The sequence below is a fragment of the Tachysurus fulvidraco genome, chromosome 21 (assembly GCF_022655615.1).
Source record: "Tachysurus fulvidraco isolate hzauxx_2018 chromosome 21, HZAU_PFXX_2.0, whole genome shotgun sequence".
Lineage (NCBI taxonomy): Eukaryota > Metazoa > Chordata > Actinopteri > Siluriformes > Bagridae > Tachysurus > Tachysurus fulvidraco.
The window spans coordinates 7821722-7836711 of record NC_062538.1 but is presented as its reverse complement, the minus strand read 5'-3'; the positions used below and the strand labels follow the sequence as shown (position 1 = coordinate 7836711).

The 14990-nt window shown below is 41.4% G+C and overlaps 1 protein-coding gene across 9 annotated transcripts in view; it reads left to right on the top strand.

The window, feature by feature from the left end:
- cadm1a (cell adhesion molecule 1a) overlaps positions 1-14990 on the top strand; it is a 277291-nt gene that overhangs the window by 237793 nt on the left and 24508 nt on the right. For 5 of the 9 annotated variants that reach the window (XM_027134107.2, XM_027134108.2, XM_027134106.2 and 2 more), the window contains one exon: positions 8944-9024. The exons of the other annotated variants lie outside the window; for them this stretch is intronic. In XM_027134107.2, coding sequence (XP_026989908.1) covers positions 8944-9024 — 81 coding nt within the window. The remainder of the gene's footprint in view (positions 1-8943; positions 9025-14990) is intronic. 9 annotated transcript variants of the gene reach the window in all.

The following is a 14990-nucleotide window of genomic DNA, read 5'->3' as shown; positions in this document are numbered from 1 at the left end:
TTTTGTCAATAATGATATTCTTTCATTTAGTGAATAATGACTGACACATTTGAACCATTTGTTCTGTTTAAAGTTATGGAATAATAGCAAGAGGTATTCTTGTTATCATTTACAACATAGCAGCCACAAACGGTTATTCCTTAATCGGCCTCTATTTTTTTTACTTTCTTGAAGATAACAGAAGGTGCAGAAGACTTTAACAAAACTCTGACACTAGAGACACCTTCTTTAAATGTTACGGACTTGTCTCTTTATATATAAATAACAAAATTACTTTCTTTGTTAAATAACAATTTAATTTAATAAATAGTTTTATTGGTAGAGCCTGAGGGCTTAACTCGCTTTTCTGTCCCCAAACACGGATAAAACGGGAGGGTTGCATCAAAAAAGGGCATCCCGTGTAAAACCTGTGCCAAATCAAATATGTGGATTGTTCGGTGTACTGTGGCAACCCCAAACAGAGAGCAGCCAAAGGACAACAACAGCAACAACAAGACTAACATTTATTGTTAGTGTCTGTCATACAAATCCCTGCACTCGAAATAAAAAGGCTAACATATATTAATAAGGACATGGATGTAAACATGTGATTTGCCTTCTCGTTAAAGTCGCTGTTATTGAAAATGTATAAAACACCTTCTGACCAATTTGAGAATTCAGCAGAGCTGCATGATGGAACAGAACAGTGTGAGTTTGTAATGGTACAAATCCAGCACTAGTCTGTGAGTTGATTTATATTCAGTGTTGGCACGTCATGCTTAACCAACCTCCACTGAACAGCACTCCGAGCCCCAGCTTCAAGTACTGATGGTTTTCATTGGTGAAACCTTTGGTACTGGACAGTCGGTCAACGATCCAGACTCCTGGTACCACCAAATGGTTTGCAGTATAATGGTCTTGTTTTAGTTGCTAAATGCTACACCGCCTGAGCAGTAAACTCAGATATCCAACTTCAGTAAGTGTGTTTCAAATCCTTTCTCTGGAACACTGTGGGAACCTGCCAGGCTTTTCGCACTTCTCCCCCACGATACGCTTGGCAGTCATTGCAGGTGGAGAATTCACAAGCACCCAGCCTGTAGAAGAGGACAGGGGGAGTTACACACACCACACGCACCTCTCACCCAGACTGAGGTGAGATCAACAGCCTTATTAAAAGCAGCGTGGGCCTACGGAGCCCCGTCTGGCCGCTCGATGGCTTTGATGTCTGCCACCACTTTTTAAATGTCTACTGTAATTCAGCAGCATATCTTGTCCTAGTATTAGAATTGCAAATGGAGTGTGGAGCCTGGAAGCAGGGACCGGGCTGTCAGCGCTTAATCTTGCGTCATGTTGCTCTGACAACCCCGCACAGCCTCCCACCTGAACACAGTGTGTTAACAGAGCGCTCTGACACCCTCCAGTATTTTACAAGCACCACACATGCGCTCATAAAGACAGGCACCAATGACATCTGCACGCTTCATAGTCTTATAATTATTCTCCATCGTTTTTAACGCGATGACATCTGCTTATTACAAACAGCGGTCCTGTCACTTTCTGAGCTTCACTACTGTAGTTGGCGTGGTTTGGGGGAAAAAAAAAGTCACCTCAAGTGTCTGAAATAGTCCAAAATTCTGTAAGGGATGGCACAGTTAGAGGATTTTGTAATCTGAGGCGAGAGTAAGAGTGTGACAAAATGGCTGTTTAGCAAGTTGTCATGCTCATGGCACATTTTCACACATCCAGCGCATGCATTAAATGGCATACAGTACCAGAACGGTAATTGTTGAAGCATCAATGCATGATCTTATAGAAACCATCTCAGTAGTGTTTTAATACACCTTTCAAGGATTTCATGTGGAAAAACGTAAAAGCATTAAGTATTCCATTAGAACCGTGCGTGTCAGCTGGAAATAAGAGTGCAAGAAATGTGTCTTTGTCACACTCTCTCTCTCTCTCTCTCCCTCTCTCTCTCTCTCTCTCTCTCTCACTGTGCCGCCGCATTGAACAACACTGAAAATAACTTCACAAGATTATAATTGGAAGGCTTCTGGTCCTTCGTACTAATTTATGAATGACTTCTTAAATCAACTCTGAGATTATCAGAAGCATCATCTCTGTGCCGGATTTCAGGCCTTTTCCTTACATATAGCCAGAACAGATGTATTGCAGCAGCCTTGTCCCTCTAATGCAGCTATTGGAAGCTAAGTGATGAAGAACGTTCAGAGAGGGTCTGGCACTAAAGAGGTTATCGGCGTAAAAACGACATTCCCTGAGACACATTTCCAGAGCTTCAGTGCTAGAAGAGCCTTGCAGGGGAATGAGAGGCAGCATACAGGGCTGTAACCAGTTTACTGCACACTGTTAACCTAATAGAGACTAGCTTTTTCCTCCACAGCCCCAGCCCCTTTTTATTGCACCCTCCTCCTCCGCTTGTCACCCTCGCTCTCGTTCCCTCTCCGTAACACTTCCGATAGCGCTTAGAGTGCTTTCCTCTGTCATCGTGCTGCCGCCTGCGAGAAATCGATCACTGCACACGCACAAGACGCAGCCTAACTCCAGAGAGAATGGGTTTTGCAGTGTTGTTGTGGATTACAGCTTATAATACAGTCCTGGCTCTGGCTCTTTCCAGCGAAGAGCTCCATATGTCTCCGTAAATGCCAGGGCGCATAAAAAGATATTCGTCACAGCGCAAGCTGGATTTCCCCAGCCACAAAGCCAGAGCTGATCGTCTCTCTCACGACGGAGACAAAAAGCCGTGATTGATAACGTGGCTCATTTCGCGACAAGATACAGACTACTTGAGAGAGCTAATTGTCCCACGTACTCAACATCTAATTCGAAGCAGATGAGAACACTTCTCCCAGAAGTACACGTTACTCCCAAGCAGCAGCCTGGCTCAGTCGAGCAATCTTCAAAATATGCTCTGGAAAAAAAAGAAAAAAGAAAAAAAAAAACACAAGATCTGCAGTCCTGCCATTGCGGGCCAAATCCCATCACTGTGTCATTATAATGAAGCTGTAAATTCCCCTCGCTCAACACACTCCTTCCATTCTTACAGCCCCGCTCACTTTCATTACATTTGAGCCGCCGATATTTCCCTCGCAATTTGTTGCAGTCGTGACACTCGCATTTAAAAGTCAGATTTCTACGATACATCTTGGCTGCTGTCAAACATGGCTTCGGTAGTTTGCCTCTCAAGAAATCACCCAGCTGGAAATGCAAATGCGCAAGTATCAGACTCGGTAATGTAAAACGCTCCCGGAAGTGTCAGAAATGGCAAGGCATGGCAAATTACACGCATGTCAATAGAGCCGAACCTTAGTAACAAAGAACCTGTACATTGGTAGCTGCTAACCAAGGCTGCTTGACATTATCAGGAGTTCAAGTGATTTCCTGTGCTCCTGAATTGGATTCATTATGATGGCTGACACGTGTAAACGTGTCTTTCTCTTCTGCATGCAATCGAGGATTCCTTTCAATGAGTGTCGAAACATCCACGCTGGCCGTGATAAGCCCTCGTTCGGAAAGGAGGAAACAGACATGAGCACCATGCTGGATTCTCGTGTCAATTGTTATCCTCCAGTAAACACGCCATCCCGTTAGCAGAGCCCAAACAGGATATCTGTTTGCAAAAAACATGAGCAGGATGATGACTACACGGCCAGACTCACTCCACTGCCTCCAGCCGACCCACTGATGCAACCTACCTGTAAATACTCTCATTAACGTGTACACCGGCACTTGATTGTCATGAAATTGGCCAGGATGCAGCATGTGCTTCTTTTTCATCATTAGCCTTGTCATAGATTCATTGCTTAATAGGCCAGAGGGGACTCATCAGTCTCCTGTCATGCCATGCAGCCAGCAGATTGGGCGGATAGTGCTTTTTTTGTTTGAGGCACCCATTGGCTTGGTCCCACCTTCCCTCACCTCTCTCAGTCTACACATCTCACAGCCAGAGGAGTTCTCTCTGCAGCACCTCCACCTCAATCTGTTTGCTGGGATCATTAATGGAGTGGACTCCCCCAGCCCCTCCTTTGTTAGCCGTTAATTGGAGTCAATCATTCTAGGATTCTTGTCAATGCTGGATTTGACTGTACTCATTGTTATGTTATGCCATTCATTCAACGTCTGTTTCACCCATCGATCCCAAAAAAGGCAAGAAGAATGCACAGAGCTAATTGAATTTACTTGCTTTTACTGAGTAAAGTGTGCTAGGTCTGGCACTTATTGATGGAACGTTTCTCTGTTTTGCCAGAAACAGATGGGATGAATTTGTCTGCATATGCCTCTATCTGTCTCTGCCACTGGAAAGCACACGGATCCAAATAGGTTGTGGGTTTTCTTTTTTTTTTCTTCTTCTTTTTTTCTGAGGCAAATGACAGACAGACGAGGAGATGCAGAGGTGTCTCTGTGTTTATAACCCCAGAGCATCAGAACCGTTGCAATATTTGTCAGGATTAGGTCCCACCCTTTACGTGCAAACAAAAGCCCTGCTTGAACAAACAAACAGCCCAAGATAGAAGGTAGTTGTTGGGCAAATCAACAGCCCTAAGGTGTTGATCACTCTTTTACTTGCATATGCACTTTGCATAATGTTTTTGAATGACCGTTCAGTATCTTCTGTCTCCTGTGCACCTGAAAATAACACCATGAGCTTCTGCAGCACTGACGGCACCCCGTGCCTCCTCTCTTCCCCGCTGTTTATGCATGCCTGATCGCAGGTAGAAGATACACCCTTTTAGCAAGTGGTCCACTGGGAAGGCACAGAGAGAGAGCTGGGATCGAGGGAGGGACTCTAAAATGCTGTATGATGAGCTCTCCTTCCTGCATTCGCACGTCTGGGGAATTGGCTTAACTGGCAGTGTTTTGCCGTGGCTCAGGTTTAATGAGCCTGCTCCACACACCTCACATCTCAGCCTGCTGAGATGATTCATAATGTGCTATGATAAACCCACACAAGCGTGACACGGCAGGAGCGCGCCTGCTGTTTAAAAGGCAAGAAGCCCTAAACTTATTGATTCACTCCAGCATTAGTGTGTGTTCTCTTAAAAGAGACATGGCTAAATATTTACACAGAAGACCCCAATAAGGAACATGGAGTAAAGCTACCACTACCTTTTTTTTTCCTGTCACATTTTTTAATGACCTGCTGACACCATTAATCCCAAACATCTGCTAGGCATTCACAGTTCGTAACGGGATAGAGCCAATTAAGTTGGCCCACCACTGAGGATGAGATTGGTCTTAAGCCCATAGCACAGAATACTCTACCCATTCAGTCAGCTCCCTGTGTGTCTGTCAGTCAGGACTTTTCTTCTTCTTCTTTTTTTTTTTTGCTTTCCCAAATTTTTCCCTGAGACAAGAGACAAGAGTGACGGACAATGGTTAAGCATGGTGGCCAATGACAGTAGAGGAGGCGGGGCGTCCTGCTTGGTCGATACATTTAATAATGTACGCCTCATCTAGCCTTGATTGTTTTAGATACTGCTTCTAGAATCTTTTAGCTACTAATACTTCTTAACAACATGTTCTTTACACAAGTTCACATCAACAGGAAGAAGCATTTTAAATCATTACCCGCAAGGTCTTCAGGAATTGAACTAGTCATCTTAATTAACTAGTCATCTTAATTAACAGAGCAATCTATATTATTGCAAGCGAAACTTAAGTTAAATGGAACTGCTAGCTAAAAAATGTTTTATACTTGAAAAAAGACACTAACACTTTTTGACAATTTAGCAGTCAGTCATAACCATTTTATCCCTGAGAACATTTCTTAATTTACTGAACTAGACACACTATTTATTAAACCCGAGACACGGTAATCAATCTCTAATTGAAACTTACCTGCTGCTCGTCTAATAGCTCATTAGTGTCAAAATCCAACTGGTTTTGTGGCCACGACGATCAGGGCTCGTTCATTCCTGTTGATTAACACGAACGATGAGGGGAGGATCTTGTAGTTCCTTTCGGTGTGGAAAATCTGTTACACTGGCAGAGAAAACTATTGATATCAACTATTGGAAATAAATAACATTAACAGCAGAACACAGTAACGGTAAATGTTAGAGAAAACTTTTGCATTGTTACAGGTGGATAATGGATGGATGGGTAATATCTATTAGTGTAGATAGGGACATATAGCAACCCAAGGTGACCAGGTGCCCTCTTTTTTCTTGGATACATCCTCATTTTAGGTCTATTTATGTCTATTAGGCCTAAAGTTTCAGTCTATTTATAATGGAAAAAATCCCTTTTTTTTTTTAGAATGTGAAAAAACCTAGACATGTACCACCGAGATTAGTCAGATAGATTCATTGCCATTTTCTTCTAATAACTCATATACACTCGGATGACATACACACAAATATAATACAGTAACACACCACACAGCTCTCCATAAAGCGCAGAAAGTGGAAATATACGACAGCGTGGGCCAAATGGAAAAATACAATAAATAACTAAGACAGCAAACACAAACTAGACAGGACAGCAGTAATATCAGATGGATTTTTAGTAGTAAAAGTACATAATATCCTTGTCACTGAGGAAAATCCTGAATGACAAGCAGTAAAATAAAAGAAAAATAAAAAAAGCACCAAAGATTCTCTCATAAAAATATGAATTTATACATCGTTTTTAATCAGGACACCACAAAGGCAAATGGCTTTCTCAATAGGAATAAGAATAATAGAATATTATGCAATTTTTTTTTTAATAACAGTAAAGATTAATTACTTTAGAGGCAGGTGTCGAGTGTCAATCACTCACACACCACAGACGCCGTACTCTCTTTTGTTAAACCAAATTAAAGTAGCCCTACAGGTGGTTGATTGAATCACTGTAGTTTGAGACAGAAATCAATTTAACCTCTAATAATCTGTGATACAGAAAAAGCTTTTTATTAGCATGTAAAAGAACCACATATAGCCAGAAGTACTGTAAGCCCCCATTTATTTCTAATTGCACTGTATAGTGCTTTTAGTGACTTAATAGATGTTGCATCAAGTAATACACAATGTATTCACACTTTTTTTAAATTTAATTTTGATTTTCTCGTTCAGGACTAGACTGAGCTATGTGTGAGACGCATGCTGAAAGACAGGTAGCGTCTGCCATTTTCCGAGTCGTTGCAGCGTGCCATGTGTGTGATGGAGGCAGCTCTGCAACTTACTCTCTCTCTGCATGTTTCTCGCCATCTCTGGCTGTGTTCCCTCCTCCTGGATATTTTATCATTAGCGAAGGGAAGTGTTCCCGGGCTCCCGCCGAGCTCTTTTGATGGAGCGCGGACAACAAAGCTGGGAGGGGAGACAGCCGGCCAATTTCCTCAGCACAGATGTTAACACAGTGGTATCTGTCTGGATGCGCCGGGCAAACAGTGGCACCGCCCGCGTCACTTTTCACGCCTGTTATCTCAGCAGCGAGCACACGATCCACACGATCCGCACACATCCTCCCCTAACCAGAACCAGCCACGTATTATTTCATTTTACCCGTTTCATTAACAGTCACCTGTTTGTCTGTCCTGATTACTCCACACGCAAAGGAACATTTCCAGCAACAGACAAAGGGGCCTTGAGGGTTTTTTGCATGCTTTTACAGTAGGTGCACCAGTTGAATAGGGAATAATGTTCAAGGATGGGATCACCAAGCTTCGTAGATGGTAAATGACAAATTAACACCCACCTCCTCACCTGCCTCTAATGAATTTGACTCATTTCATTAGCAATCCTGATTAAAAATCCTATGCGCCATTGGTTAACCGGCACTGCTGGTGCTAATCTGCACCCCGTCGAACCAAATCATACCAACATACCAACACAACCCCCTGTAGAGAGCATGACAGAGATACCTCAGCATCATGGTTTGGTGGTATGGGCTCCAATCTCCCCATTTCTCTTTCTGTTGTCTTCTGTTCAAAACATTTTGTCTTTTTTTTTTTCTTCATTCTTCCCTTTCATTGTCCCTTCATTCCTTGGCTTAACATCTTAAGGTGCTTTCACGCTCATAAGACCTTATTTTAAATGGCTGCTGACAATTTTTTTTTTTTTTTTTCATTTTCAACTTCGGGTCCAGTGAGGAGCAAAAGATAAACATTCAGGAGATGATGCCACAGTCATCCACAGCCAGAGAGCAAGGCAGAGAGCTAAATTAGACACACATCTAAATGTGTCCCCTTCCCCGGTTAGTCACTGTTGCATGATAGGTAAGAGATAATTAGAGGGTGGGAACTGGCAAATGACAAAATTGCATTAAAACAGAAAAGAATAAAAGTTTTCAAAAAAGTGACATCGAGAGGGATTTTTTTGTTTCTTCACCAATCAGATCACAGCTCAGGCAAGAAAAATAAATATAGAGCATAAAGAGCAGGAGAAACATTAGTCTTGTTTGTAAGGGAATAGAAGCAGATTAATGACATTTATTTTAAATGACAGAAATTTCACAGGCAGTGTTCCAGTGTTCTTAAATATTACAATGTGTCTGTTTTTAGGACACAATGTCCCAACATCCCGTTTTATCCGTCCCAAAGTCACAAAGCTTGACCAGGTTTTTTTTTTTTTGCTAATAATAATAACCTCATTTAAATAGAAAGCTAGGCTAGTTAGCTAATACGCTCTGGGACTGCTAAGAGCGATGATATGAGTACAAAGAGTGGATCAAGTGAACTTATTTATTTATTTATTTATTTTACATATCACCGCAAATGCATTAGTGACCTACACTGGCTTCTTTATACTATGTTTAAATGCAGATTTTGATTTTGTTGCTTTCTTTGCTGAGTGATGGTGTATACCATAATTGTGTTAAGTTTGGTTTTTTGGCTTCATTTTTGTTATTTCCCCGTTTTCATTTTTGCGCGTGTGTGTGTGTGTGCGTGTGTGTGCGTGCCTGTGTGTGTGTGTGTGCGTGCATGTGTGCGTGCGTGTGTATGTGTGTGTGTTGTGTTTTCCCATCCAGATGCCCCCACCACCACCCCTATACCCACTACAGCCACCACCACCATGTACACCACCACCTCTCTCCCAGGTATCACCCAAGGTATAGTATGACCTCCAACCGCCCGCCCGCTCGCCTACCAGCCTGTGTGTGTGTGTGTGTGTATGTGTGTGAGAGAGAGAGAGAGAGAGAGAGAGAGAGAGAGAAACAGGGAGAAAGAGAAGACTGCCGGTAGCTAGTCAGTCCTGATAAGATTCTCTTGCTGATAATGAGTGGCTGCTGCTCCCATCTGTGGCCAGACCAGTCCTGGCCCTGCTGCAACGCCAGGTCCAAGAGCCATCATGTTTCTCTCAAATTTTAGCACAGCTTGCTCCTTTAGCAAGCTAATCTTATCAGGATCTGGAGCTGTATCCAGGCCTGTCTGCTGCCAGGATTACAGAACCCCTTTGTGTTTCCGGAGGGGTGACAATGACGGCGCTGTCTGGCCGGGGTTACACACAAACAGGTTCATGCTCCTCTTTTCTATCGGACATTATTCCGTCCAGTTATGGTGCTTCTTCGATAGATAAGCAGAGTGACAATCATATTTGTGCTCAGATTTTTTTTAAAGGTATGATTCCTCAAAGAATATTTTTAAAATGGCTACTATTTCTCCCAAAATGTAGTCCATCAGCCTAAGACTCATCAAACTCGTTACTTTTGCCCTGGAGCTATGTGGCTAATGCAAGTAAATCTGTCTCACCCGAATTTCTTTATATATATACACAGCCATAAATCTTCAATTGACATTGTTAGGTTAATAATAATGCAAAAAAAGCTCTGAATTCTCAATTCTGATTTGCTAGAAGGTGGTGATTCATTTTTTATACAGCAGCTCTGATAATAGTACCAGATGCCAGCTGCGAGGCATATCATAGGTTTATATTAATGCACCCACTCTAATACGATCTTTTTTTATAGTAACAACTCAGTCCTAGCGACCTGTATGGCAGACGCTTCACATAATCTAAACCTGTTAATGTGAAGAATTTACACGCTGTTTAATTATACATTCAATTTTATGTGCTTTAAAAGAAATAAAGCGCATCAGGACACGATGTTATTGGAAAATATTCAAACTCAGAATAGTGACAGTAACAGATATGAATGTTGGGCAACACGTTTGATTATTTTTGTTTATCCCAATGGCGAATGATCTTATAACTTTTATGATTATAGATTTTAAATAAACCTCATCTCCATGTCTGTGTGACATCAGTGAAGAACTCATTGCATTCAGTTTGTGTTTCTAGTTGACTGTCATCGCAGCTACAGTGCAAAAGCTTAAAAAACAAATTTCAGGCACCGAAAAAAATTCTTAGTCGATGAAGTACATTCGGAACGTGAACCGTCCCTTTAATCATGTGCATACATCTGCATTGCTTAATCCACTTGGAGCACATTGCTCACTTTTAACAAGATGTTGTTGTTTTTTTCTAATATATTGTTATTTCTGTTCCTAAATTTCCTGCGTTCATTAGAAATTAGGCTGTGCTGCCCTCATAAAAAAGACAACCAAATGGTATTACTGTGTGTACGCTTCACACGAAATCTAATAGAACAAGGCAGTAGACTAAAAATAGGACCAGTTGAGTTTTATTTCCAGTTCTAGATTTCACAATTAAGCAAGCTCTGTCGATCACTCACGGTCTAACTCCACCGATTCTCTGACTCACTGACTATATTGTGTGTCTTTTGTGGAGTCGGCGAGTAATACATGCGGTCTTGTGATCTCCCTGCCGCCATCATTAGCCTTGCCGGTCCTTGGCTATCGTTCTCAAAGAATATGGTGAGCTAATAACGCTTTTGATAATAGAAAGCAAATTCAATGTTGCTGCTGGCTCCAAACTCTAAAATAGCCATTGATGTGATTTGCTGCCTATAACAATTATGGTTTTGAAGCGAGCAAGTTAGATCATTTTGCTCTCCATTTTCAGTGTTCCTCAGGGCAATTCTTTATATTACACAGAACATAGCTCAGTATGGCAGAGATGAGATGCGCACTTTTTTTTGTGTGTGTGTGTGTGCTTTTGAGTCGAAGCAGAACAGCCCTCAGCTACAAGTGCAATCAAACATTCGGGGCTGACTTGTGCGGATGATTTGAGTGAATCTGTAAAAAGCATAAAAATGAATCAGGCTTGATTAGGCTGCATGATTGCACTTAATGAAAGCACCAGTGATGCATGCTGATTAGACACACCCTGTCCTCTGCGTTATCAAACCCAACCTCAACCAGCACCAAACAACCTACCTGCCTTACAATCACCCAATGGAATACAGCACCTGGATTAATGACACCACACTGATATTACCATGTGTGAGGAATAAAATGCAAGGCGGTGTGCTGAAATAGGAAAAATACGGAATAATGCATCATGCGGTGGTAGGATGCGTGCTCATTAACCCCCTGAAGTGGATCATTTTTCTCAAACAGCACAATCCGGAAGTGTTTTATTTCTCTGACACCACAGCGATTTATCAACAATTACACATTTTTAATTGTGCTTTTCAACTGCAAATGTAATATAGTGGAACATCAACAAGTTTCTTCCTGTAATTATTTTATAATCGCAGCTATAAACAGTCATTCTCTCACAAGCCTTTCTTTTATACTCTCTTTCATAAGACAAAAAAAAAAAAAGATTTCTGTCTGTTGCAGCATGCTGACACTAGAGACATCTTCCATAAAATTTAGAAAAATGTCTCCTTACAGAAACCTGAACTCTATCTTGTTTTTGTTTTTTTATCTGTCTTAGATAAAATGTTGGCATCAGCCATAAACCTATTACTTGTTATTATAGACATGCTATGTAAAATAACTAGAATGATCGTATTAAATAAAATATTGTACTACGGTCGGCGCCGCCCACGAAGACGAGCTATTATATACATAACAATAAATTAACACCTTGACCAATCAGAATCGAGAATTTAACAGCGCCATGGTATCATATGCTGTGTGTTGTGCTATGATATTTTTCACAGCGCTTACAGCACAAGTCGTTTGAGATTCTTTCGTTTTTGCACTGGAGCTACAATGGAAGTCTGTGTCAAACAGAAACACACTCAGAAACACGTCATCCGACCGCAGAGTTCTTCAGTGATGTCACACAGACACGGTGCTGTGGTTCAGGACACAGTGCGACGTATTGTCATCTTTAAGAACGAAATTACAAATCTTCTTCTGTACGCTTGCGTTTTTCTCCGTGCTCACAGCACATACTTGTGATTGTTTCTTGAGTTTTTGCACTGGAGTTACAATGGGAGTCTGTGTCAGTCAGAAACATGTCATGTGACTGCATCATGTGAGATTATCAGTGATGTCACACTGACACTGTGGTGTGGTTTAGGACACAGTGCAACCTATAGTCTAATGTAAAAAAGGAAATCACTCATCTCGTTCTGTGGGGTCGAGTTTTCACAGTGCTAACAGCACGTGGACGACAGTGTCAAACAGAAACATACTCAATAACACTCATTTGACTGTATTAAGTTTTTACTGATGTCACACAGACATGGTGATGTAGTTTACTGATGTCACACAGACATGGTGCACTTAGTCTGTTGTCTGTTACAGTAATCTGACTTACTGTCATCTATAATCGTGGAATCTCATTCTGTTAGTTCCAGTTTCCACAACCCCACGTGGCCGTAAGTCTTCTTATACAGTATGAGACCAGATTCATGCTTTTACCTCTGATTGTATCCTATTATACTTGTGTATTTCGCTACACTGGCCACCACCTTGCCGTAAAGCTCTGATTTCTTTTATCCGTTCAGGGGACGCGTATAGATCAGGAACACCAAATGAATTTATCAGTCCACCGAGGTAGAGGCCACTTCAAGATTTAATACATTTTTGATAAACTGGCTATGAGAGGAATGGAATGGGCTATACTGCACTTTTAAAAAATCTATTAAAGCCCTAACAGAAGGCTAAAGTGCTCTGCAGCTTCAGGAGGTGACATTTAGAGATGACTAAATTGCCATTTAGACCGAAAAATAAATGGCTACATGGAGAGGCTTTGCTGAGCGCCATACGTAACAGAGCCCAGTGTCATTCATTGCTATTTGTGTTGCCAATTTTTTTCCCCTGCTAAACACAGCTCAGAAATGGATGTTTATCGATTTTCCTTGAGTCCGTTTTTTTTTTTTTCTTAATTTGAAAAAGCTTTTGCAAATTTGATCTCAGAATACACATCACATTTCTCATAGCGCTTTTGCGTTTTTCTATTTCCTCCCTGCAAATTTTTTTTGTTATTATCACCCCTAATTTCTAGTTCAGAGCCACTATGAAAAGGGTGACACGCCCAGACACAGAGGTGCTCATTCATCCCCGTTCATCTCACAGACACAAGTACAGTGGCTGACTGATGACCTTGGCAATTGTGCTGTCAGGAAAAATGACAAGTGTATTCCTAAACCTACTTGTAGAAAAAGCAATTTGCCGGATGACTAGAGTTTATTGAAGAAAACAATAGCGACCGAGACAATGGCTACACTAAAACACACAACAGAAATGTCATTAAAGAATTGCTCTCCCTCATTAATAAAATACAGTTGAATTAAATGCCACTCTTTTTTTTTTAATTGATGAAAAACCATAAGCGGAGTTGGCAAACAATTCATTTCAGCCTTCCGCAAAAAAAAAAAAAAAAGTGGGTGGGGGAGGATTTAAATGGCGTAAACACCATCTGCTAAACTGATTTTGAAGTTGAACAAATGAATTGCCCTGTACAAGCACTTGCAAGATAGAAGTCCATTTCTCTCGCTGTTTGATTTCTGCTGCGGAGTACAGCACAGACAGAGAAGGATGGCTCGTTGGCAAAGAAAAGGCTAATTCGCTAAAGGTCAATTGCATTACCAGCTGGAAAACAACGACTGCAGTGCAGTGATACACAGCACACAGAGAAGACCATCCTCTGGAATTTATTGCACTTAGCATTTATTGTGTTCATGCAAACACAGAAATGCGTCCAATAAGTCTTTTTTTATATGGAGCTGTATTGTTATGGGAGCCATGATTGCAAGCTATGATGGCCAAGCGGAGATGGGGATCATAAAGGCGGCCTGCTGGTAATCAGAACCCCAAGTGTGAAGCTGCCAGGCATCACGGGCTGAGTAAACACACATAGACACACAGACACGCTTAACTGAGAGGCTCAGCCTGATTTTCCCATCAACCAAACTGCCATTCAGCACCATTCGATAGCAGTGATTACTGTGTAAACAGTTAGGCATTTTATAGAGGAGGTCAAAACGAAAATTGTCTGCTCTCAAAAACAAAAAAGTATACAAATAGCTTAATTGTATACGCCTACATTCTACCAATGTTGAGAAATCCTCCTCTCTGATTGGCCGACAGGTGTGCATTCACTCTTTATATCAGGATTTGGGGTTGTGCATATGAGGTTGTGTGTTTAGTATGTTTATGTGAAGTTTCCATTTTTGGAATAATTATCTTTATAATTGAAATTTGAACTGGCTAGGGTTAGACGTTGATGCTGCTTATTTTATTCACCCTGTTCTTCCTGTTCTTTCTCATTTATTATTTAAACCAGCTCCGAAAGCTACACCTGTCAGTCTTAGTGTAGCCTTTATTATTATTAGTGCACTTATTATTATTTCTTCGCATTTCTCACCTCTGAAGTTGGGGTCAGAGCACAGAGGCAGCTATGATAAGTCGCCCCCGGAGCAGAGAGGGCTGCCAACATGGGCAGCTTTGACATGCTGGGGCTTGAACCCCGACCTTCAGATAACAACAACCATATTAGGCAGAATCAGACTTTTCTAAATCTAACTCTAACAGACCTATACTCCATTTCTGCCTGTTTTTTCTATCCTTCTGACAAAATTCTCTTACTTTACCACTTCAAAGCCAGAGCCCTGAAACCTTGTATGGAGCTTGAGGGTACTGACGCACACTTTTGTTGGAGGTTTCTTTTTTTTTTCTCCTTACAGTCTCCTCCTATTCTCAATTTCGACCACATAGGCAGCTTTTTTGTTGTTTGAACTCCTTTCACTTCTTC